Raw genomic sequence first — 24,727 nt, forward strand, 5'->3', positions numbered from 1 at the left:
CAAAGAAAAATCGGATCAAAAAGTGGAGTACTTTTCTCTGCCCCTCATCTTGGGCAACCACGTGACCCGCTTTGACCAATCAAACATTAACAAGTGGGAGGCGCCCAGAGCCTTGAAGGATGCTTGGGTGACTGGGCTTGCCCTCTTGTGTGCCTCTGCCTTGCTATAAGAATGTGTCTGGGCCAGCCCACACATCCCGAGGAGGATGAGAGGCACATGAGCCCAACCTGGATCAGCCCAGTCGCTCATCCAGGAGAACAAGGGATTCCTGTTTGAAGCCACTGAACTGGGGAGCTAGTTTGGGTTCATTACACAGTATTTTTGTGGCTATAGCTAATTGATATACCTTTACACTCAGAGATTTTGCTTCAATACATCTGAGAATCTGTATTTTAAACAAGGAATTAAGTGATGCACAACCAGCTTTTGGGAAGCAATGCCTTAACCTCTCCATGGTTTATTCATCTGTAAAAGGCAGAAATAACACCACCTACTTCTTAGAGTTGTGGAGACGATTAAGTATGGGGAGCCCATACTACCACTTACTTGCCTGGCCCATAGAAGGCCCCCTAAACTTGCAATTTCTTTTCTGACCTCTGCTCCTGGGCATCAGCCACCCCACTTGGGGGAGCCAGTGGAGGGTGGAAGGAGCACAGGTGCCCTAAGCTCCTGGGAGGAGGTCATTAGCGCACCCTCTTTCTGCAGAGGGTGTGGGAATCTGCTCCAGCACTTACCGACATTCACCGGGAAGGCCAGGGAGATGCTGAAATGCCAGGGGATGACCCGGGGCACGTCAGAGTCGACAGTGCTGGCAGGCCCGTCTGAGGACTCGACGCCGCTGCACTGGTGGCCAGAACCTGACGCCTGCTCTCTGGCCTTCAGGTGCTGCTCCACGCCACCCTCGCTCCCGGACTGGTAAAAGCTGCCCGTGGAGACCATGGGCCCCATGCTGGCCCTGTCCTCGTCCTCCCACTCCCTGGAGCGCACTGACATGCTGCAGAGCACCCCCAGGCCCGGCACTCCTGGCTGGAAGAAAATAAGAGCACTGCTGTCACCGCCCTCTGCTCCCAGGAGGTAAGCCTGCCTCTTTCCCCACCACCCACCCTCCTCTTCCTCCTCCTCCTCCCCCTCCTCCTCCTCCTCCCTCCCTTCCCTTCCCTTCCCTTCCCTTATCCTCTTCTCGGTTGAACCGCCAAGGCCTCAGACGCTGCCTGGCACACAGCAGGCAATCAATCAACTTCGAGAATGAAGGGATGACTCACAGAGAACAGTGGCTGTCAGGAATCATGATAATGAGCAACCCCAGTTTCTCCAGCTTGAGTCTCTGGCCTCCCCCCAGCCCCCGCTGCTCCTCTTTTCACAATCGGAAGTCAGTCATCTGGCACTTCTGGAATGCCTCCCCCAGGCGAGTGCGTTCCCCAGGAGCCACAAGGGGCGGGGGGAGAATCCCCAGAGCTTCCACTCAGAGAGGCCTCGGCGACCTGCGCCAAAGCACAGGACGCGTTTGCCATTTGGGGACAGGCGAAGCAGGCCAGGGGTCAACATGTGCAAGCGCCCGGTGAGGTCAAGGAGGGTGAGAACCCCCGAGCGAGACACGCACGGGCATTGAGTGCAGGGCTCAGGGCACAAGCTCAGGGTCCGTGGAGGCGGAGCCCGGGCTAGACGGCCGGCTGGAGCGGCGGGGCGCGGGGTGGGGCCGCGCGGTGCTCTCAATGCGCCGGCGGTACCTGCGGGCGGATGCGCTGGGCAGCAGCCCGAGCTCAGGCCACGGCGTCGGTACTCACACACGGGCTGCGCAGCCGCCCGGGCGAGGAGGCCCCGAGGACGCGGTCCGTCCTCGGGGCGAGGAGGCCGGCCGACCGTTTGACGGTTCAACTTGGCAGTTGACCGGTTGCTAGGAGACGGGCGGGGCTCCGGCCCCGGGGGCGGGGCTCCGGGGGGCGGGGCTTCCTGTCTCTGCTGCTGGTCTCAGACCAGTGCACAGATGAGGTCCGGCAAATAGGTGTATCCAAATCCGATAGCTGCCTTCATTCATTCACTCATTCATTCATCCACTCACTCATTCATCCACTCATTCATTCACCACTCACTCATTCATCCACTCGTTCATTCATCCACTCATTCATTCATCCACTCAATCTTTAAGGAATTCCCGCTCTGAACCTGAGCACCTATTATACTCCTGACCCTGACCTACAGAACGGAGAAGAGGGGTTGCTATCCTTGTTAGGAGCAGTGAATTAGGCCTTAGAAAAGAGAAGACCTGGTCTAATCATTGACCTAAAGGAAGTTAGTTCAGCGTTTGGGGGGGGTTTAGCATTAGATTAGGTTTTAGGTATTAGTATTGGTTTTGAGGCTTTGGTATTAGAATAATAATCCTAAATAGAGGAACTTATTTTAATAATGAAAGTTTTCTTTCCATTGTATATGGCTAATTGTCTCGGGGGAATACATTTTTTATGGTTATATCTTTGTGGATGTTACCATTTATTATCCTTTCAAGGGCAGTATCTTTAGGCCTGGGCTGTTGTTTCAGGGAGATGATCTTGTACATGTGTGTATGTATTAAATATTATTTTATTAAAATATTCAGAGATAGGAGTTAGATTAAATAAGAGGAAAATGTTCATGAATTAATTCTTCATAAATCATTTCACTCCAAAACTTTGAGTTTTTATTCTCCTTCACTCCACTCCTCCTCACAAGTAACAATCCACAGCCTCATCTCCTCCTGTAGCTCGGTTTAAGTGTTCTAGGTTGAGTGAAAATGAGGAGAGGGGTCAGATCCCTTCTGCTTGGTGAATGTTTTTCACCCCCGTTGTCACCACCAACCAGCTGTGTGAGAGGCTCCATCGTTAATCTTTTCTGTTCCCTGTGAACTTGCCCTGTGACTTCCTTAGCTGAAAAATGCTGGCATTGCAGCACTGTGGATTTTGCATTGGTTTAGCTGTTTCTTAGAACTGGCTCAGGATCTTAGCCGTCGGAAAGCCCACTTCCTTGAGTAGATGGACCTGGTGTTTCGTGGGTTGTGTGCTTCTCTCTGTCTCCTCCGCCTCATGTTGGCAGTTGCTTTGAGAGAAGCCGCAGGTGGTATTGCAGCATGTTCTGAAAGGGCTGATTTTCCCGTGTCCTCCGTTTCTGATTCTCGCATTTACAGTTGAGGTTCTGCTGCGCCTCTTTGCTGCTTCTCACCTTTGCCCCCAGCCCGTTCTTCCTCCCGTAGGTGTCATGCTCCTTCCTCGATCAACCTGTGTTGGCTTCTCCATTGCCTGCAGGATAAAAGCTTCTTCTAGACCTGGCTTCCCTCTGTCTTGATACTCTTCCTCAGGGCGCCTGCCTCCTCCAGACAGGAACAGCTGACATACGGGGAAGCACGTTTGCACTCCGGCTTCCAGTGTTGTTGAGCCTATGCCCTGCCTGTCCCCCCACTAGCTTGAGCACTTTACAGGCAGAATCTCTGTCAGTTATCGTTGTATCCCTGACATCCTATTTACTTTGTCATGTGCGTAATTAATTCTTATTTATGTTAATATCTTGTGTAGGGTTAGAACTTACCTAGAATATAAACCTTATACTTTGCCGTCTTCAGTATTGATGGGAATATATAACTACCCAGCCAAACGAAAAAGGAATGGTGATAGTATGTGCTGACCAAGTTCTCTGCCTCCATCCCTTCCCTCTCCACTCCATTCCTCCGCAACACACTATAGCTATGGCCTTTGACCTAATACTTAAAAGCATGTTTTTCCTCTGAGATCTACACTAAAAGCTTTAAAATCCTCACAACAATCTTGAAATTCCTCTACAATTTACAGATGAGGAACCTGAAGCTTAAAATATTAATGGTCTTGTCCAGATCACCCAGCTGGTATCACCAGAGCTGAGATTTGAAACCTGGTCTTCACCCCATATCACGTTGTTGAAGATGAGTGCATTTCTTCCCTAAAGCATAGCAAGTCAAACTTTCATCCCAACATCCTGTAAAATAAGCAGATAAAATTTAGACTTGGCTATTCTACCACTGATCATTAATCTACTCTGTAACACAATATAGAGAAGAAGATGATTTGCTTTTTCCTGAGTTTTTGGCCTTGACACAAGAAAGAACAGAGCAAAGGTCTCCACAATTTTTGAATTTGCACACCTATCGGGAAACAAATTTTGCATACATTGCTAATGTATGCTGTTTGTGTATTCGTTTATTCATTTAGAAAGAAGATATGTATGTATTAACATATATAATATCTTATAATAAATAGTAGATAAGAATATAGTACATGATATAAAATATAATCATAATATTCTAGTATGTTATAGAGTACATGACTACATAAGAGACACCAATACTAGTAAATCTTGTGCGTTCCACACATGATATGGAGACTACTGACTTTAAGTTTCATGAACTTAATTCATAACTTCAGCTACTCCTCCTGCGATACCTCCTGACCCTCATTGACATCAGAATGGAGAGTCTGAGGAATGTAGTATAAAGATCAGATAAAGGAAAAACAAGCAGTTTTGGTCCCCCATCCCTCATCTCTTATTTGGACTTGAATGATCTGAAACAGCTTCTTAATGTCCTTGGAACTGAAAATAGCAAGGTACATCTCTAGACTAATTTTATGATTTCATTGTCACAAACTAAGGATGACCTAGGAAACAATATATGTAGATACTTATTTATTGCTGAAGAAAATAGCTTAGTAAAATCTAAGCAAGCCCAAAGTACTGTGTTTGGTATATAGTATTTACTGATGCTTGATTAACTTATATCCAAAAATATCAACCCACGATATCAGCCAATTATATAATTGTACATTTGCACTAATTTATTGTGGAGGTACACTAGGAAATCACATAACTTAAAAATAATCATTCCATGGATGCTTAATTAAAAGTATCAAATTGTACTGCTTTAATAAATATCTAAGCTAAAGTTATGGTGGCTCTGCTCTATGGTACATAATTTTGTCATATTGAGCAATATTTTGTCTGTATAATGGAGTAGATCCAGTATATTTTCTAGTAGATATTTGCAGAGGTGAGATGACTTCGGTGATGTGATGTTGAACTCCTTCTCCCAAAATAAAGGGAAAAAAGTCCTAATTTGTGCCATGTTCCAATTCCATGGCCAACCAAGCTACCAACATGCTGTCACTGAACACGGATTTGTAAAGAGATGTGCAGAATCAGTTCTCACAAGCTCGTACCATCAGGCTCCAGCTCACCACTGGATGGCTTATCTTGCTTGTTCTTCTATTAATAACCCTTCCTCAATAGCTTAGTTTCATCCTGTTGTATTAGTGATACGAGTATCAAATACTTTTGGAGAGTGAGGTGGAGCTTAAATAAATCATTTATAAAGAAATGTCTTTTTAAAGAATTTCATTTTGTGTAACTTGTTTATTATCCTTTTTTCCTCATGAGTTGCTTGCTTTGTAAAAAATGTTAAGTAGATTAGACATTAAACAGAACAACAAAATTCAAAACCAAACAATTTATATGTGTTTTTTAGCAAAATGGATAAAATGGGGCCTTATTGATGCATATTAATTGTATTCATGAATTTATTTTTAATTTAATTCACCAATTCAAGGACTGCTTAAGGTTAAGTAGTTACCTAAACTACCTAACAATGTTTGAGGATGAAGACAAAGCAAATGGGATAATGTAAAACTCTTGAAATGATTTTAGAATGTACTGATTATAATAAGCCTCTGCCATCGTAGTTATAATGGATAATATGGTTTAAGCAATGAATTTTAGACAACTCCTTTAACATATTGCAAAATGTAACAGTACTTAGCAGCCTATTAATATGCCATTTTCAATTTATGATTATTATAATATTACACTTATTTATATTTACTTTGCTTTAAAAATCTATAAACATAAATTACACCTAAAGGAAGTAGGATATCTTCAACTGAACAAACTCAGTGGAAGAATGTTTGGTTTGTAGGCACTTGTTTCCAACAAATAGAGAGGTGAAAATGCTGCGACAGGGATCGGCAGTTTGTGGACTGATTTATTGAGAACAGCGGGTGGCTACAACCAAACTTAGAAGCTGGTGTCCCTGAACACTGTGCCTGTTCTCTAGGTCAGGGCTTTGATTTTCAAAGGGGACCAAGTGTAGAAGTAGTGAGTCCGACATGAATTGAGTTATGATTTCATCAGCAAATTAAGTAGTAAGTCTGATATTGCAGTAAAACATTATATAGTAAACATTGGGAATGCTATTTTTAGTATTAAATGTAATATCTATTTTAAATCAATATAGTTTCCAAATGAATATCCATGCAGTGAGCATATGCTTCGAATAAATAACATTTCCTCACAGCAATTATTACAGAACCAACACAGCAATTGTTACAGAACCAAGAGGGCTCACCTCCTGGTGAGTTAAATAAGACTCTACACCAGTGGAATTTGTCTCCGAAAGTAAAGTGTATTGTGGGAGATCAAGATTTGGCCACCCTGAAATATATCTCTTTACCTTGATTATTTTCTCTGAGGGACATTTGACCTCCCCCACTAACTGCCTAAAGAATTTGACATGGTGGCTCCTTCCTGGAACAGATCTTCTATCATGATGGCTATAAAGATAATGTAGGATAGAGGTTACAATAGCAAAGGCACCAAGCCTCTTTTATCAAAAAACTCTGTCTCTCCTCGATCACATTATCCATAGATGACTCCAGAAAGAATTGTCCTCCTGCCCTCTGAAGTCCCAGGCCACTACCCACCCCCAACACGCTCCTCACCTTTAGCTGCAATACTTAAGCAAGCAGCTTAGACAGAGGGACGAGTTGCTCATTTCTGAGTTTCTCCCATGTATACATGTTATTAAACTTGGTATTATTTTCTCCTGCTAACCTGTCTTGTTGATTATTTGGCCAGCCATAAGAACCTTAAGGGAAAGGGCAGAGGGAGATTCTCCCTCTTCCCCCGACAGTTTTGGCGTAGTCGCCAGGAGCCACACTGGCTGGCAAGTTGCCTTCTCTGGCTGGAAGACCTGCCTTCTCCCTGGACTACTGCAGATGATGAGATACGGGAACGCCTGACGAAAGCCGGCAAAGGGTAAGACTTCTTACCACGTCAGCCTCCCGGAATCTCTATCTGCAGAGTCCGGCGGAAGGAAATGGTGAGAATTTTTTCTCTTTCTAAATTTAGATTGGCAGGAGAAAATATTTGGGAAACTAGTTTCTTGTGCTTTTAGTTACTCTTGGTTTAAATTTGGTAGAGTACTCTTGGTTTTGATCTTGATCCTTTTTCCTCCCAGATAGTCTCTGTCTTGTTCTTTGTCCTGAGAACTTGGCTTTGTGACCAGTGAGAATATTCTCCTTGGTCTCCACCGTACGGAAGGTGCATTTACCGGAGTGCCCCTTGGTGGCCAGTCGAGTAGACTGGGGTTCCGAACTGTCTCTTTGTCCGGCTGTGGCAAGCTCTCAGGGGAGTTTGTCATAAAGGGCCCAGTCCATAAGGGCTTTTGTCGTCTTAACCTTTGTTGCTTGTTAGTGCTGGAAAAATCCCATTCCAGTATCGCCTGCCCGGTGTCACAGATTAGCGGGTCTGTGACTGGAGGCGTCCCACGCTATTGTGGGAGACCGGAGACACCGTTTTCACTACACCATCCTTACCGCCTGTGCAACGAAGGTCTTTACTTTCTCTGAATATCTTTGGGAGTGAATTCTGTGGATCACGGGGGCTACATCATCTGCGCCCTCACCAGGGACGCCTCTTGCGTCCATGGTAGATTTATTCTAAGCGTGGAAAGTTACCTCCGGGTCTTTCCTTAAAAAGGCTTATTGGTTCGAGTCACTATTGGAATAAATATACAAATGAAGATCCTACTCGTCAATGGCCAGACGACGGATCCTTTGAATTGGAAAAACTTCTAAATTAGGGGAAAAAATCGTTTTGAAAGCTCTCACATAATTATTTATTTGGTACCTAAAAAAAGGCCAGAAAAAGGAAGGGAAAAATTTGACTAGCCTTAAGACCTTGACTCAGGTTACAGCTGAATTGAGAACATGTAAAAGTGTAAGTGTTGATAAGATTATAAAGGTTGGAATGTTTGAGCTAATTTTATATAAAGAGGTTACATCAACTTTGCCTGAGTATGTTTTAAAATGTCTGACTGGGAATGCTTCTCTTGTCCAAAATTAGAAGACCAAGACCTATTGATAAAAATCTTAATGATAACTATGCTTAAAGGTATAAGAGGTGATGAAATTTACATAAAATTTTGTAGAAAAAAACTGATGTTATTTCTATTACAGAACTGGTTAACAAAAATAGTAATTTAAATGATGGCTAATTTTATCTGAAGTCTTATGAAGTCTTGTAGGCAATCTAAATAATTATTGGGAATAAGTAACTAAATAGTTGTGAAAAAGATGAATGGGTGAACTTTAAACAATAATTATGTGTTATGGTGGTTACAGCTTCCAAACTCTTTTTGGTGACTTTTAGAGTTTTGCTAAATTTTATGAAAAAAATTCTCTGAGTATCATCATTTCCAAATAAGATAAGATATTAGACATTGATTGCTAAATGTACATTTGTCTACTTTTGGCTTTTCATTACACGAAAACTAAAAGGTGTTTTGGGTCTATTGGTAAACATGTGTTTTATTAAAAGATTGTACTATAAAGTAACATATTTCTAAAAGTTATGAAGTGTTTATAAATTTTCCAAGCCACAAGATACTAATGTAAAAGAAAGTTTATAATTGTTTACTTAGTTTTTACTTAGAAATTAAGGTTTCTAAAGGTTAAAATTTCTAATTAATATATATGATTGAAGCTACTAAAAAATTAAGAAAAATATGTCTGTGTACAAGGAAAGTAAGATGTATAAAGGTACAAAGAATGGAAATGTTTTGTTTGGTCGATTAAGAAACATAATTTGTCCTCAAGTACTAGGAGGGAAAAGAAAGACATGGGACAAATTCTGAATGTAAAAAGAAAGCTATAGAAGGTTTGTGGAGGGAATTCTGGAAAAGGAGTTTTATGCATAGTCAAGTTGGCTAAGATTGAAATGAATTTAATTAAGTAAATGAGTTTTAATAGCAGAAGTAAGCTGGTGCAAAATTATAATTTGGTCTTATTTCTCTTAAAAGGATGATTTTCTTAAACTTGATAAAGAGGTTACAAAAAATTTTTCTTTACCTTTGAGTAAGTCTACCTAAAAGACAGAAAAAAAAAAAAAACCTGTTAAAATAATTTCCTACGTTCAAAAGACTGAGGTCTCTCTATTAAGGCTTTTTGGACTGTTAATGCTCTGTTTGCTTTGATTGTTTATATTTTTGACAAGCTCCACCAAAATTCATATCTTAAAATAAGTCTTTTTTTCTTTGAGAATTTTCAAAGGGCCCTAGAGCTTCTCAAAGAAATTTGCTGTCTTCCTATAAGGGGAAAGATACTAAACTTATTAGGCTTATTCAGTATGTTAAATTACATGGAAAGCATTGTCAGACAAGTGATGATAAGCCTGCTTAGGTGGTATTTTGTGGGTTAATGTTATTGATATAGGCGTTTTAAAATTGTATAACATTACTGAAATTCTGATCTGTCCTGGTTATCAGTCATAATTCTGGTTATTATTATTTTAAAGTGTTGTATGTCACAAAATTAACCAAATTTCCTTGTCAATTGCCATTTTGAGGTCTTGTTGTTTACAGACTTGTTTCTTTGCACTAATGCTTTTGCAAAATATGTTTCATCTTCAGAGAAGTTCATGGAAAGGACTTCAACACTTACTCTAGAATACAAGTTTCTGACAAACTTTCTGATCATAAAACTGAACTTGGTAAAAAAATTACAGAAATCCGATGGAGAAACTGATGACTTCATGAAGCTGCTAACAAAAAGATTGGGATCAAGAATGGATTACACAGGACTGAATGAACTGATAAGGATGTTTATAATTTTTATGATTTTTCATTTGAAGTATTGCTGAATTTTTAATGTTTTGTTTTTTCAGATTTAAGGAAAACTTTTTCTCTTTTCTCCTGAGCTAGCTATGACTTATAGCAATTTGGTAAATCATACTTTTGTAAGTAAAATTAAAATATTTATCTTTTTCTCTCTATCTGATCCCTCAAATTTGGAAACTCTTAGTGAGTGAGTATTGTTGTTTTCATGGCAATATAGTTATCTGCATAAGTTCAATAAGAATCTGTTCTCCTTATAACAGGACACAATTGGAAACACTGGTTATGTTGCCAGGGTTGTGACTGGAACATCATATTTGCGATATAACCATACAGCTTTTGAGGAATGAAGATTGGACTTTATGGAATAAAGCTACGTGGAAATATTGGCCTGGTACCTTATGTTCCAAGCAGCACTTACCAGGATAAGTAAAGAATGTCACTTATCTGGCAGGCACAAGGAACCTCGAAATATTTTGGGGGAACCTCGGAAGAGAGGAATTCACCCAAATCTGGAGGTATTACAGGCGAAGTCTGATGACAAAATCCTTGGCTTGGCTTTCCTGGCCTCGAGAGGCCTTTAAAGTTCAATCTGAGATTCCTTATAAAAAGTTCCAGCAAAGCAGATTTAAAAGAGCCTATGTGATCAACTGTTATTCTTGCTGTACTTATGTAAATAATTGGGCCAACTTTATTGGAACTAGACTTATTTTGCAAACTAGTTAGTTTTAATTTGGCCATCTTAATGAAAATGAGGGTGATTTTAGAGAGAAAAATTATATTTCAGTAAAAACTCTAATATACATTTGCGGATATTAGATCCTAGTTTTGTTGTCTTTTGAGGTTGTTGGTTTATATCTGTTGACTGGACTGGATCCTGATTTATTCTAGTCTCCTAAAATATCTGACTACAGATCTCCAAACTAACGTTTTTGATTTTTTCCATCATTTTCATTTGGAATCACTGAGAACTGAACCTGCCCTTTTTCCTGAAGCCTTACAAACTGAAGCTGATGGACTTGATATAAACTTAAGAGATGACCTGACGACACCATCAGAGACATTTTAAACTGCAAAAGACACTTTGAGGCTGACATCTAAAAATCATTTTAACTGGCTGTCCTCTGACCTCAGAAACTGGTTTACAATTTGCTCCAACCATTAACCTTGTTTTTCTTTTGTTTCCATAGAAATGCTTCTATTAAATACTTGATTGCTTGCTTCCACAATATAGGCATAACCTTGAGAGCCCATCTGCATCACCACCTTCTGAAATGAACTTAATTGAACTGATCTATTATCAGGACTAAGAAATGTGTTCAGTGAGATGAAACAATCTACCAACTCAGCATCTGGACTATGAAACTTCTTTAAGTTTCAAAAGGACTGTCAAACTTTTAGTTTCAAAGGCGGGACTGTGGGAGATCAAGATTTGGCCACCCTGAAATATATCTCTTTACCTTGATTGTTTTCTCTGAGGGACATTTGACCTCCCCCACTAACTGCCTAAAGAATTTGACATGGTGGCTCCTTCCTGGAACAGATCTTCTATCATGATGGCTATAAAGATAATGTAGGATAGAGGTTACAAAGGCACCAAGCCTCTTTTATCAAAAAACTCTGTCTCTCCCTGACCACATTATCTATAGATGACCCCAAAAAGAATTGTCCTCCTGCCCTCTGAAGTCCCAGGCCACTACCCACCCCCAACACGCTCCTCACCTTTAGCTGCAATACTTAAGCAAGCAGCTTAGACAGAGGGACGTGTTGCTCATTTCTGAGTTTCTCCCATGTATACATGTTATTAAACTTGGTATTATTTTCTCCTGCTAACCTGTCTTGTTGATTATTTGGCCAGCCATAAGAACCTTAAGGAAAAGGGCAGAGGGAGATTCTCCCTCTTCCCCCGACAGTATTTACACCAAATAGGAGGCCATGAGGAATCATTTCCAAAGTCATGGCGTCCCTGAACAAAGGGAAGCAGGAAGTTTTATTTTGGTTGGGGAATAAATATTCAAAAGGGAGAGGCGGGTATTCGCTTGCACAGGCTCAGTTGGAGAACATGCTTCCACATAATGAGGCCAAAGCTACACCTGGAGAGATCTTAGCATTAAAAATAAGGCAAAGGTCATGGGGCTAGCTCTTGTGGAGAGGGTTGGTCAGTTTCAGGGTGGTTGTGTCCCCTTAACATAAAAAAAGGGAAAAAAACAACTTGGAAAAACAAACCAACCCTTGAGTTTCTCAGGGCTCACCTGGTCGGTGACACAATGCCCTCATATTAGTTGGATCGAAAGTATGATGGAAGAAGGCAGAATGTTCAATTCTTATAGTGCAAATTGAAAAGATATCAGGAAATCTGAATTCTAATCTCAATTTATCACTATAGTGTATATAATTTTGTTTTCTTTTGCCTTTTATTTTTCTAGTCAGATTCTTTACTAAAAAAGTTAAAGGAAAACTTCAAATGACTGAAACACTTGAATTCCTTCTGAAAAAGGAAAAAATGTTTATGTAAATAGTCAAAATTATTACTCAAATTAGTTCTTACTTGTAAGTTGGCCTTTAACAAAATGACAGTCAGAAATCACTAAATCTATAATAAAATATAACTCCTTTCATATTTACATGTGTAAACCACGCCCCAAAGCAGAAAGTACTTTGGTGTAGTTTTAGATGAATTCAGTGATGGTATAAATGTAGCTTTGCAAAACAAATTCCCAGACAATAGGTTTGGGAGTTAGTTTCAATATGTACGTATGCAACCAATGAAATGTCAATGGATAAACAATGAAAGTTGTTCGTGTAAAAACAGTTGAAATGCTTTCGGAAAACTTAATAAGGACAGATCACTAAAAATTCCTGTAAATTAGGTATGAATAAGATACCTTTAAAGATAGGAAGACAGTAACAAAATAATTAAAAGAAAGTGTAGAAAAATAGTAGAAATAATAATAGAACAAGTAAGAGAAGAATTTTGAAGCTGAGATTGTTTGATAGATATCTTTAATTCTTATTCAACTTTAAAGAAATTGGAATGGTAAGAAATTAAACCACATGAATTATATATAAAGAAGATATAAGGAATTAATTATAATTGCAATTATTAATCGTTTACTTAAAGAAAAATTCTTGAGTTTATATCAGAAGATTGGTGAATGAGTATACCTCTCCGTATCTGAAGATAAAGTATTTAAATAACTTATTCATCCTTTTACAGTGTTGGATACCCTGCTTTAATCTCTTTTTAAATTAACTTATCATTTATGTGTCTCAGTAACATTGAATAAAGTGCTTTTACTGTAAAACATGAATGTAATTCTAGAAGCATAAATTCTAGAGCTACAGCAATCAAATATCAAAAATATGTGGAGGACTAAACCAGCTTTTAAAATCAAAACAACTTTATAAGAAAAGTCCATTTGAAATGTGAATGGTTAATTCCATCTATTCCTTTCCTATCATTAATTCCAAAATACAGGAAAATATCAGCTTGTTTTTTTCCCCTCTCAGCCTCATATTTCCTTTCCTGCTCTAATCCAGTATCCAGGTCATGTTCCTAGGACCTCACCTAGGACTTCAGTTTCCAACTCATGAATTTGCTCTGCATTATGATTCAAACAATTATCTTGGATGACTTTAGTGTCTGTTTGTGTGATGATCCCTCCTCTAACACTCTTGTACAGTCTGTTTGACACCAAGGCTCACTCTTTACATAAAGCTGATGTAGAAATCTTTGAAGTAGCTAAGGTTTTCAGGGAGAGTGTACCTTCCAAAACACAAGAATCATGAGCAGGGGATTCCAAACAACACTAGAGGGCAGGGAAATACAGGACCATAAAGGACCTGAGGGGAAGCAGCCACAGAGATGGAAAGAGAGACCAGAGTTACAGCCTCATGAAAGAGAAGGGCCGTGGGGGGCGGTGTTCCGGGGGGCCGACTGCGCAGGGTGTGCAGTATCTTGTGATATAACCCCCTTTCCTCCTTAGCTGTTTTTTTTCTTGAAAACAAGTATAACTGAATGACATTTGTTTATAATATGTAGTACTTCTTATGAAATATATGAATACCATAGCTTAAAAGCAAAGATTTTAAATAAGCACAAATAGAAGGGAGACGAATCACTATTTTTGCTTCTGTCGTTATGGTATTTTGTCACCAGTTAAGGAAGCTCAGGGGTTCTTTCCCAAGGACCTGCAGCTCTCAGAGGCCCGCATAAACCTTGGCGTGAAAACAAGGCCCTGCAGCGCTCAGAACCTACTGCTAGGTTAATTGCCCTTAATTAACTGGTATATCTTACTAAAAGAAAAAAAGTGTTACACTTGACTTGATCTTCTGCTGAGTCTCTAGCTCCTTCCCAGAAATGTCTTCTGCTTTCCTCTGCAGTTCAAACAGAAAATCCCTGGGGCCTTCTTTTCCAACCCAAATGTTTCCAATGAAAATCCAGAAGCAAAGGTGGCAGCCCGTGTCTAAATCCCTATCTTCCTTTCTTCTTTGTTCCCAATAGATCAGACTTTCTTAAGAATAACTGGTGTTTCCAAAGTGATTCATGGTTCTAAAACTCAGTTAGTAAGCACTACCTGCATCTTCCATACAACCTCAGAATCTTTTTAACATTTTAGCCCAAAGCCACTTTTAGAATTTATCCAGAGACAAAGCACATTTAAATATAGTTTTAAGCAGTAGTTTCCTTTTAGTGAATCAGTAGTTAGCAAAAATATCAGCATGGAAAATTGTATCTGTTTTATGTGTTGGCGTTTATTGTCCTATAGATAAAGGCGGTATCTAAAAAGTAGGAGAGAAAATGGGTAGACGGGGGACTGTGGAAGTAAGGGGCAATAATTAAAGGGCTGCTGTTATCAGGGCACTATGCTTGGATAGTTCAAATCAGAGACAAATCTTTCCTTTCTTTCCCATTTGCCAGGTGCTGTATTTATGTCTCAAAATACAAGTCTAAAAGATTTTGTTTCACGAAGTGAGGGAATGTAAATTTGGGCTTATAAAATGTAACGCAAAATAACATCATCCAGATTGCTTTGAGTTGCCTAGAGATGAGCCGTTGTATGTATTTTTACTGTCAATTTCTAAACTGTTTAGATCTTAATCATTATGAATGTCTTTGGGGAGTCATGAGTAGACTTTGTGCTGTGTATTGTAAAACATTAATGTTGCCTTATGTAATTTCTTGAATAAATTTGCTAATTTCCAGATGATTATAGCACCACTCACCTTTTGCCACGCTAGCTATCATGTGATTTGTTAGTTATTAAGAATACTTATAAATCATTTATTGAAGTCTATATTGTCTCCAATATGCTTTTTTTGAATTTTATTTGATTGTGTAGGATTTTTTTAGTAGGTGACATTGGATTTTTAAATTAAAAACCAACCGTAGAGCAAAAGTATAATTTTGGCTCTTTCAGCATTTTCCAATAAGTGAAGCCATGAGATGATGCTGGGTTACAGGTATCACTAGGGAAGCTGCTTCTTTAGATTTATGAAACAATTTTAATTCAAGGAGAAACAGTACCTAAGGGAGCATTTGAGTACAAAATTGCAATATAAATATTTCCATGTTATATTTTATCAGCTCAGCATCTTTAAGTATATCATTTTAGTTATTCATGTTTTTAACATAGGGGTTGAAATGGAAAGAGGTGAATTGACATATTCTAGATCATATATCAATGTTAGACAAACTGAACTTAACGCAAGGGCTTTATTTCCAACATTTTTCTGTGTTATCCTGGATTAGAGGTTAATATTTTTCCTTGTTGGTTTGAAAGAAAAAAACCTCACAGACTGATGAAAATTTTAATATTTTACTCAAAATCTTTTACACACATAATATTTAAATTTTATCTAAAGCATAGATAGTTCATTAAATTTTAGCTGGAAATATTTAAAGCTCAGGCCTTGTTCTAATGGAACACATACTACTGATTTGTGTCTACTCAACTGGCTGATATTCACTGGAAAGTAGTTGACTAATGAAAAGCAACAATAAATTCAAAAAAAGTTAGATCATGATTTTCAAAAGTTTTCTGTAAAAAAGTGATAAAATTTATTTAAAAGGTTGTGTACCTCGTAATGTGAAATTTCTATGGAATTTTAATGTTTCAAATAAAATATTTCCATATCAATGTGTTCATTTTATCAAGAACAATGAGTTCAATTTAAAGAAATCCCTTTCAAATCATTAAAATGCTGTCTTTAATATATAAAAATGGCTGATATTTTTCTTCAGTGATTCCTTAATAGGAAAAACAAAATGTTTGAGGAAATTCTATTTAGTTTTTTAATTTAAGATGTGTTGAAAAAATGTGTATTAGTTCATTACTTAAGCTATAAACCAAGATGAGCACTGTTTTATTAAAAAAAAAAGTTTCACGTCCTACGTACCCAACTTTGGAGTACTTAATTCTGTTCATTCCATAGCATCTAAAAGTAGCAGTTGTTTTGAAGCCAATAACTGTATAAGGAAGAGGATAGAATTTAAAAAAGAAAATAACTTTCCATTTTAGTTGTAAAATATTGGAGTGTTGGTTGCTGTCATATGTAAATATTTTCTTTCATCTCTATTAATACTACTTATAACTGAAAATTCTCTCATGACTATTTCTAATGAAATTATTTATTGATAACTTCATTGTGTGGGTTTTCTAATTTGTGATTTGAATAATAGTGCATAATAACCATGGCCAAAATTATAATACCATTAATGTTTATGAGTTGTTCTAAATCCATATTCTGCTAACTTAGATTATAAAGGGCCTTGTATTAGTGTCCCAGAATGCCTGATGGATACTTTTTTTTTTTTTTTGGCTGAAACAGAAGAGCTAAATTTTCTTTTATAAATATAAATTGATATTAAGGTTTCTGTTCAATCCAGTTTTCAGGAATGAGTTTGAATTGGACTCTATACTATTCTACAGTTCTCAGATCAATTGGTGACCAAGATAGACAAGGTCTCTGCTTGCATGGATCCAGTATTCTAAGTGCAAAGGCCAGGTGGTGAAAAAAAGTTTCCCATGTTTAAGGAAAAAGAAATGTCAGTGTGCCTAGAGTGTGGTGAAGGTAAAGTTGTTTCATATGAGATGAGGGAGGAGAGTAGACAAAGATGAGAATTTCCAGGCTTTGTAAGGTCTAGGTAAGAAGTCCGGATTTAATTCCAAGTTTAATGAGAAGTTAAGCATGGTAGTGACATGTAGGTTGGAAAAAGAACACTCCAGCTACTGGGTAAAAAGCAATTTGTAGGGGTGCTCAGTAGAATCAGAGGAAGAGACTATCGCAGGGTTTAGTCGAGACCATGGGGGCCTTGCTAGTATGATAGGAGCGACAATAAAGAAAACTGAACAGATTCAGGATACATTTTACAAGCAGCAGATTTACAAGTGGATTGGGCTTCTGGGAGCGAGGAGAATAGAAACTTCAGAGATGGTTCTTGAAAGTTTGAGCAACTGGTGTGTGATAGTGCCATTTGATGTGACGTATCGAAGAATAGAAGAACATAGTTGTGGAAGGGAGATCAAAATTCTGATTTAGACATTCTGAGTTTGAGACACCTATTCGATACCCAAGTAGAGATGCTGAGTAGATCATTTGGCTCTATTGTGTAGCCTTGAAAACCAGGCAACACTTAGACACGGACAAGAAGAAACTTGCTTTAGTCTCTGCTCTGGTGTACTGCTACGTGATATCCAGCACGCTGCTGAGTCTCTGCTGTCACTGAGGGTTTTCTTTCTGACAGTGGCATTCAGTAGTTTTTGATGTCTGCACAACGGGTTCATACTACCTGGGTGTTCTACACTGATGGCCTTTGCTACTTGGGTGTTCTTAGTGTAGGCTTTGTGTGCCCCCAAACACTGTTTGCTCTGCTCTGGATTTAAGGTATGGCAGAGCATCAGAGATGAGGTGCATATTCCCTGATGCCCCACAAGAGGCATGAACGTTATAATGTTTGGAGATATTTTCCTCTTAATCATCTGTAAAAGCTCTCCTAGGACAACACTCTGAGATCCTCCTTGAGGATCTTGGGAACCTCACAGTCCTTTTCTGTGCTCTCCTGCCCTTTTCATCGTACCCTCTCCTCTCAGCCCTCACGGTTCTTTAACCCAGCTTCACGTAAGGCCTCGTGTGTTGCCAGTCTTTGCTTGGTGTTTGATAAGACTCACTCTCAACTGTGGGAGCAGTGCTTTCAGGGCTCTCAACTCCAGAAATAACGCCAAATGAGGATAGAGGGACAACTACTTAAGTAATAAACTCTTCTACTTATCCCTTTTATAAGCCCTTTTATATCATTATAAATGCCGTCTATTTTTTCAAGTCTTGCTCTGAACTTGAAACTTGAGAGAAAAATAACATTATCCCTTTCTCATATTTAAATCTGTTCTGGCAGTAACCTCTAAGATGTAGAAAAAATGATTTGAACATACAGTTCGCATTAGAATTTTACATAAGTGTGAAGCTCACAGAAAAAATGAGGATTGCAGGTTATAGACTTGGTAGTCAACATAATATGGATGATATTTGAAGCCTGGGGACTTGGTGAGATCACTTGGGTTAAGAGTGCATACTCAGAAAATAAGGTGTCCATGACTAAGGCTCAGGACGCTGGTCCCAAATATTTTATAATGGGAGAAGGAGCTGGCAAATCACATTAAAAATGATGGGCAATGGAGCAGAAGAAAATCTAGAGAGTGTGGAATGATAGGATCCCGCGAAGCACTTCTCAAAGACGACGTGTAAAATTGTATTGATACTGCTCAGGGGTTGAATAATATTAGGATGAGACGGGAATTGGGCAGGGTTGGAGTTCAACTTACTAACTTTTTGTTACAAGGAACTGTTATAGGAGATGATAAGAGTTGTGAATAAAACTTATAATGTTTGGTGTGATAGATAAACAAATTAAGGAGAATAGGATTTCTTCTGCATGGCGGCAGCGCCAGCACCTGGTTGGCGCGGTCAGCCCTGTGCTAACATCTGCCAATCCTCCTCTTTTTTTTTTTTTTTTTGCTGAGGAAGACTGGGCTAACATCTGTGCCCATCTTCCTCCACTTTATATGGGACCCCGCCACAGCATGGCTTGCCAAGCAGTGCATCTATGCGTGCCCAGGATCCAAACCCGAGAACCCCGGGGCTGCCGCAGCGAGCGCGCGCACTTAACCGCTTGCACCACCGGCCCCCCTCCCCACCCAGCGCTTCTGATGGAGCCGCTGTCAGCGGAAGCCGCCGACCCTCCCCTCCCCGCAGGTCTCTGTCGTGTGGGAGGGCAGCGGGGATGGACTGGAGCTCGCGGCGCTCCTGCTCGCGCAGCCGCGCTTGGAGAGGGCGCCGCAGCCGCCCCGAGGCCCCGCCGGCCCGGCTCCTGTCCGCCCGCGCCCCGCTCGGGCCGAGCGCGCCTCCGGCAGAGTCCCCTCGCGGCGGCACATGTGTGCGGGGTCAGCCCGCGGCGGGGACGATGGTGAAATTCCCGGCGCGCACGCACTACGGGCCCCTGATCCGGTTCCTGGTGCCCCTGGGCATCGCCAACAGAGCCATCGACTTCGGGGAGCAGGTAAGGCCCGGCCGCACCCCCCGCGTGGCCCGGGCAACGCCGCCCCGCGCCCCAAACCCCGCGCCCCTCGCCCTGCGCCCCGCTCGCTCTGCCTCGGCCTTAGACGCCCCCTGGGCGCCGAGGGTTGGGGGCAGAGGGGAGTCACCTGCTCCGCGTCCCTGTTTATCCTGGGACATTTGGCGCGGTTTGCAGCTTGTCAAGGAGGACTTTTACAGCACTTCATTTCCCCTTTCCCCCCAGTTATGCAGCCGACTTTTCCAGCTCTCTCTGGAAAATGTTAGAAGACCAGAGGGTTTGGAGCTTCACCTATAGAAGGGTTTTTAGTGCACAGCAGGAGTATTATGTAATTTATTATGTAAACCTCAGGTCGGTGAGTAAAATGAAGTTTCTACTAGCGCAAAAAAATTAAGTGAAATATAAAATATTCCATGTGGTTATAAGTTTATGAAGGAAAATAAAGCAGGAAAAGGTGACAGATAGTGCAGGGAGGAGATAAGTTAAATATCGTGGTCAGGGTAGCTTTTACACCCAAAGGTGTGGTGAGGAAAGAGGGAGAGAGCCATGCAGATGTCTCAGAGGTGTCCCAGGATGAGGGGTCACGAAGTGCAAGAACCTTGGCCACCTTTAGAGCCATTTCGGTCAAGTGGATAGAAGCCCTTGGGGAGTGAGAGGAAGAGGAGAAGTTAGCTGAGGAAGTGAAGACAGTGTGTGCAAAGAGTTCTTTCCAGAAGTGTCACTTTGAGGGGAAGAAAAGAAGTGCGGCAGTTGCTGGAGGAAAGCATGGTGTGGTGGGGTCTCTCAAAAAGAGTATAAATAATTTGATGGAGATGAAATAGTTTTGTATAATGAGAGTAAAAATGAATATTATATGATAATATTTTAGTATAAGATTCCTAAAATACTTCTTTATTGTTAACCTGTTCCAAGGTGACTCAGGTAAATGTCCCCCAAACCTTCTCTTGTAGTCATTACAATGCAGGATATTTACATTTGCAAAGCCATAATATCCAAACCCTATTAATAGATACTGAAGTAAATTTTGACAACTTACCAGAAACAGATCCCCAAATTCACTTGGTGAAAAGTGAAGGTAAATTTAGAGTGAAGTCCTTAAAAAAATCCCCTCTTTCCACAGTTTGTTATTGATATATTTTGTCACATTTGCCCTTTTCCCTGATGGGAGAAAGTGATGGCATTTTCTTGAAGGTTAGGTGTTGACATTTAGTGCAATTCAGCGTGCAGTTACTGAGCACCTGTTATGTGCTTGTCCTCTAAGCACAGTGAAGAATTTCAGATGAAGACCTGACCTTCAGGAAATTATAATATAGTTCGGTGGCCAAAGTGGTCGGTAGTGTCTCTTATCAGAAGTGCAGCATTTTTGTTGAAGTTAGTGAATGAGCCCTTAAAATTCTTCAAGTATATATTTGCATTGTGTGCTGTGGTATATAGTAGGTGGCCAATAAACATCTGCTGATAAATCTATGTATAAAACTTTTTTGTGCTTAAAGTTGAGTAACTGAAGAAGATTCAAAGAGGAAGTGAAATGTAAGAATCTGCCAACAGAGCTTTTCAGAAAAAAATTAATTTAATTCCCTTCTTTAACATGAAAAAATAATCTCTCTCTGTAGAAAACCCTTAGTTTTGACATAATGAGGAGACTTGAAATTCGTATATGTTTTGACAGATGCCCAAGGTATCAATTTTGGAGATATCAACAAGTTTGTTTACAAAATTACCTCATTTGGAAGTTAGAGATAGAACAGGCAATAGTTGGTCTATCCAGATTATGTGCTACTCTCACTGGAAGCAGTAGGTGGAATGAAGTGACTCTTAGAATAGCCTTCCAAGCTAATGTAACCAACGTTGACAATAGCACATTTTTCAATATAAGTCAGAAATACAGCATTTACTTAGCAAAAAACATCAGCTTCAAAAGAATTACGGTACTTTGAGTACATTGTGGGAAAACTGTTAGACTGTTTTTCACTTCTGATGTTGAATTTTTGCTAAATTGTTGAAATTGGAAGATGACAATTTGGAAATAATCTCAATTCACAACTCCCCCTTGCTCACTTCCTTTCTCCCAGCAAATGTTACATCACTGTTTCTAGATGTGGAAGCTTGACTTTTTTGCAGGATTTTAAATTGCTAAAAAATGAGAATGTATAATTCTATCCCAAATTATACAGTTAAAAGAATAAGTAATATGAATCTCTACATAAAAGTATTTTGATATCTATGAGATGTTTGGATCGGTTCACATGCCTAACACTTTATATTGAAAATGACTTCATGCATATTTATTTAAACTGAATTGTCCCTTAAACAACCACATTCAGAGAGTAGACGCTCTTGGGCACAAGTCATGGATCTAAAAATGCTCTTTCAGATTTGAAAAACTTAAATATATAAATAGGTACAAATATGTGTTTTAAAAATGTTTCTTTTCTTTAATTTTTGGCAATGCTCTGTAAAGCTTGATATGAACTTACTCTGGCTTTGACGTGTGATTTTTACATCACTGCAAGAGTTTGCTAATTTTTTTTTTTTTTTTGTGAGGAAGACCAGCCCTGAGCTAACATCCGATGCCAATCCTCCTCTTTTTTGCTGAGGAAGACTGGCCCTGGGCTAAGATCCGTGCCCATCTTCCTCTACGTTATATAGGACGGCGCCACAGCATGGCTTAACAAGCGGTGTGTCGGTGCGTGCTCGGGATCCGAACCAGCGAACCCCGGGCCGCTGCAGCGGAGCACACGCACTTAACCACTGCGCCACCGGGCCGGCCCCTTTTAATTTCTGCTTTTTAAAAGTATATAAAAGAATATGCTGAGTTTCTTCCTTGGGATTTCCCATCTCTGTGGTCGTACAATCATATTTGCCTAATTTTATATCATAGCTTTATCCTCCAGAATTCTTCATTTTTATCCAAATTTAAGTCTAGGATAGTATAACTCAACATGGTTATACTTGATCATACTCTTGGTGTTTGTGGTTCAGATTCTCAGCATGTTCCTGCTCTTGCTTTAGCTCAAGTTTTGCCATCTAGTCTACTGAGAATCACATTTAATAGGAAAACATTTTTTGAGAATAATTCTGTTAGGCAAAGCCCTAACCAGTATGGGAGAGAAAGGGAGACAGGGAGACTGGGAGAGAGACTCCCATTCTAAAGTTTCTTATACAGTGTGATAAATGTTATGACCAAAGGATAGTGAAGGTATTGTGGGAGCTCTGAAGAGGAGCAGTTGACACAGACTGGAGGATCTCTGGAAATATTTCCGTTGTGATGATGCTTAACCCAAGTCTCTAAAAACAAGTTATTGGAAAATAGAGAAGAGTCACAGAAGGCATTCCGGGAAGAGGAAAAAGCATGTTCAGAGGCGTGGCTATGACAGAGCACATGTCTTCATGAAAGTGCAAGAAATTTATTGTAGCAAGAACAAGGTAAGGAGGGGAAGGAATTGAGAAACTGAGATTTAAGAGATAAATGAGTCTGATCTTACAGAACTCTGGATGTGTATATTCTGTATGTGTTTGAGTACGACTGAAGATTTTAAGCAAGAGATTGATATGACAGGTTAGGTTTTTCTTTAGCCACGAATACTACAGTGGCAACATGTAGGATAAAGTGACGAGAAATTTGTCTGGAGATAGTGAAACTAGTTAGGAAGCTGTTGTAATAATTTTGATTATATATGTTGAGGATCTGCTCTAAATCCTGATAGTTCAGAAGGAGAATATTTAGGAAGTAACAGTAAACAAAAATTGATGATAAATTAGAAGTAGGTAGATATAAAGATTCTGAAGTGATTCCCAAATTGCTGGCTTGAGGAACAGTGTAGAGATTGGCTCCCTTCATCCGGTTAGAGGCTGGATTAGGAGCAGCAAGTTTAAGCTCCAGATGGCTGAGTGATCTGTGATATTTTCCTTCAGCAGTCTTAGTTCCCTTTCCTTCTACTTCTCTATTCGATGGAAAGTTCCCAGCTCCAGTGTATCCCTGTATTTGTATTTAAAAGTATACATGATTTAACATTGTTCTAGAAGTTCTGGTTAAAGAAATAAAATGTGAAATTGAACCTTTTTTTAATTTAAAAGGAAAAGACATAAATCTAGGAAAGCTAGGAAAATTAAGTCAAGAACACAGAATTAATGAGACAGCAAGAAACTAACTAGACATAAGGGAAATACACAAAATTCATTAGAAGAAACAAGCAGAAGATAGGAGGGCAAAATAGCAAACTCTTTAAAATGTAAAATAAAGAGGGTTATCTTAAAAAGAAATGTGAAGCAGCTGTGAGGAAAACAACAACTTCATTGAGAGAGATCAAAGAAGACAGAGATAACTGCATCAGGCTGGTACTTTTTTTGTCTGTTCTAATTGACTTGTGATTCTGCTGTACCAGTTAACTATTTTTAACCATGGTCCAGACTGTTAATTCTTTACAAATGAGTATAATAAAATTCTAATCAGAACCTCAAAATTATTTTTCAGAAATCTGACCATAAGTTTGGAAACAAATACAGGTGGAAATAACTAAAACTTTTAAGATGGATGTAATAATGAGGCTGGACCTTCATACTAGCCATGAATGTAGAAGTACTAAGAGACATAATCACTAAAACAGCGTTGTAGGCACACAGGAAAACAGATGCAGTCAATGAAACTAAGTAGAAATTCTAGGATATATTGGAACATAAGGTTTGATAAAGCAAACATCTTCTAAGAAAGTGGAGAATAGAGTATTTTCAAATGGTACCGGGAAAGTTGGCAGCTGTATGGGAAAAGAATTCAATCTATATGTCACCTCCACATTGCACCAAAATATATCTCAAATGGATTAAAAGATTTAAATGCATAAAATGGAGACAAAACTATATTGTAGGAGGTACACATGAAAATTCCATTTAATTTCTGAATAGAAATGGCTTTCTAAATATGAATACAATTTAGAATATCACAATGAAATAATACATAACTACAAAATTTTTCTCAGAAGACTAAAAACAAAGTGAGGGAAAATAAAACGGAGATTCAATATTATTAATATAAAAATAATTTATACGAATTGATAAAAATAATACGCTTCAAAGTTAGACTGTGTGAGTTGACACCCAACTCGACCAACTCTTGAGATTTGGAATGGAGGGAGGGCAAAAGCCTCCCCAAGGTTAGTGGTCCTCACCTGTTTTTCACAAAGCCTCACTTGCAGCTGAGGTCTAAGGGACAACTCTGT

The 24,727-nt window shown here is 39.5% G+C and overlaps 1 protein-coding gene and 1 long non-coding RNA gene across 2 annotated transcripts in view; one reads left to right on the top strand and one right to left on the bottom strand.

The window, feature by feature from the left end:
• The window catches only part of LOC131420529 (uncharacterized protein FLJ43738-like), a 99,977-nt gene extending 98,925 nt beyond the window's left edge, over positions 1–1,052 (bottom strand). The window contains exon 1 of the mRNA XM_058566630.1: positions 735–1,052. Within this exon, the coding sequence (XP_058422613.1) occupies positions 735–993 (259 nt within the window). The 5' untranslated portion in view covers positions 994–1,052. The remainder of the gene's footprint in view (positions 1–734) is intronic.
• Positions 1,053–19,349: 18,297 nt separating this feature from the next.
• Positions 19,350–24,727, top strand: part of LOC131420534 (uncharacterized) — a 32,140-nt gene continuing 26,762 nt past the window's right edge. Inside the window, exon 1 of the long non-coding RNA XR_009223562.1 lies at positions 19,350–19,496. This is a non-coding gene — a long non-coding RNA (uncharacterized LOC131420534). The remainder of the gene's footprint in view (positions 19,497–24,727) is intronic.

The sequence above is a fragment of the Diceros bicornis genome, chromosome 2, assembly GCF_020826845.1.
Source record: "Diceros bicornis minor isolate mBicDic1 chromosome 2, mDicBic1.mat.cur, whole genome shotgun sequence".
NCBI lineage: Eukaryota > Metazoa > Chordata > Mammalia > Perissodactyla > Rhinocerotidae > Diceros > Diceros bicornis.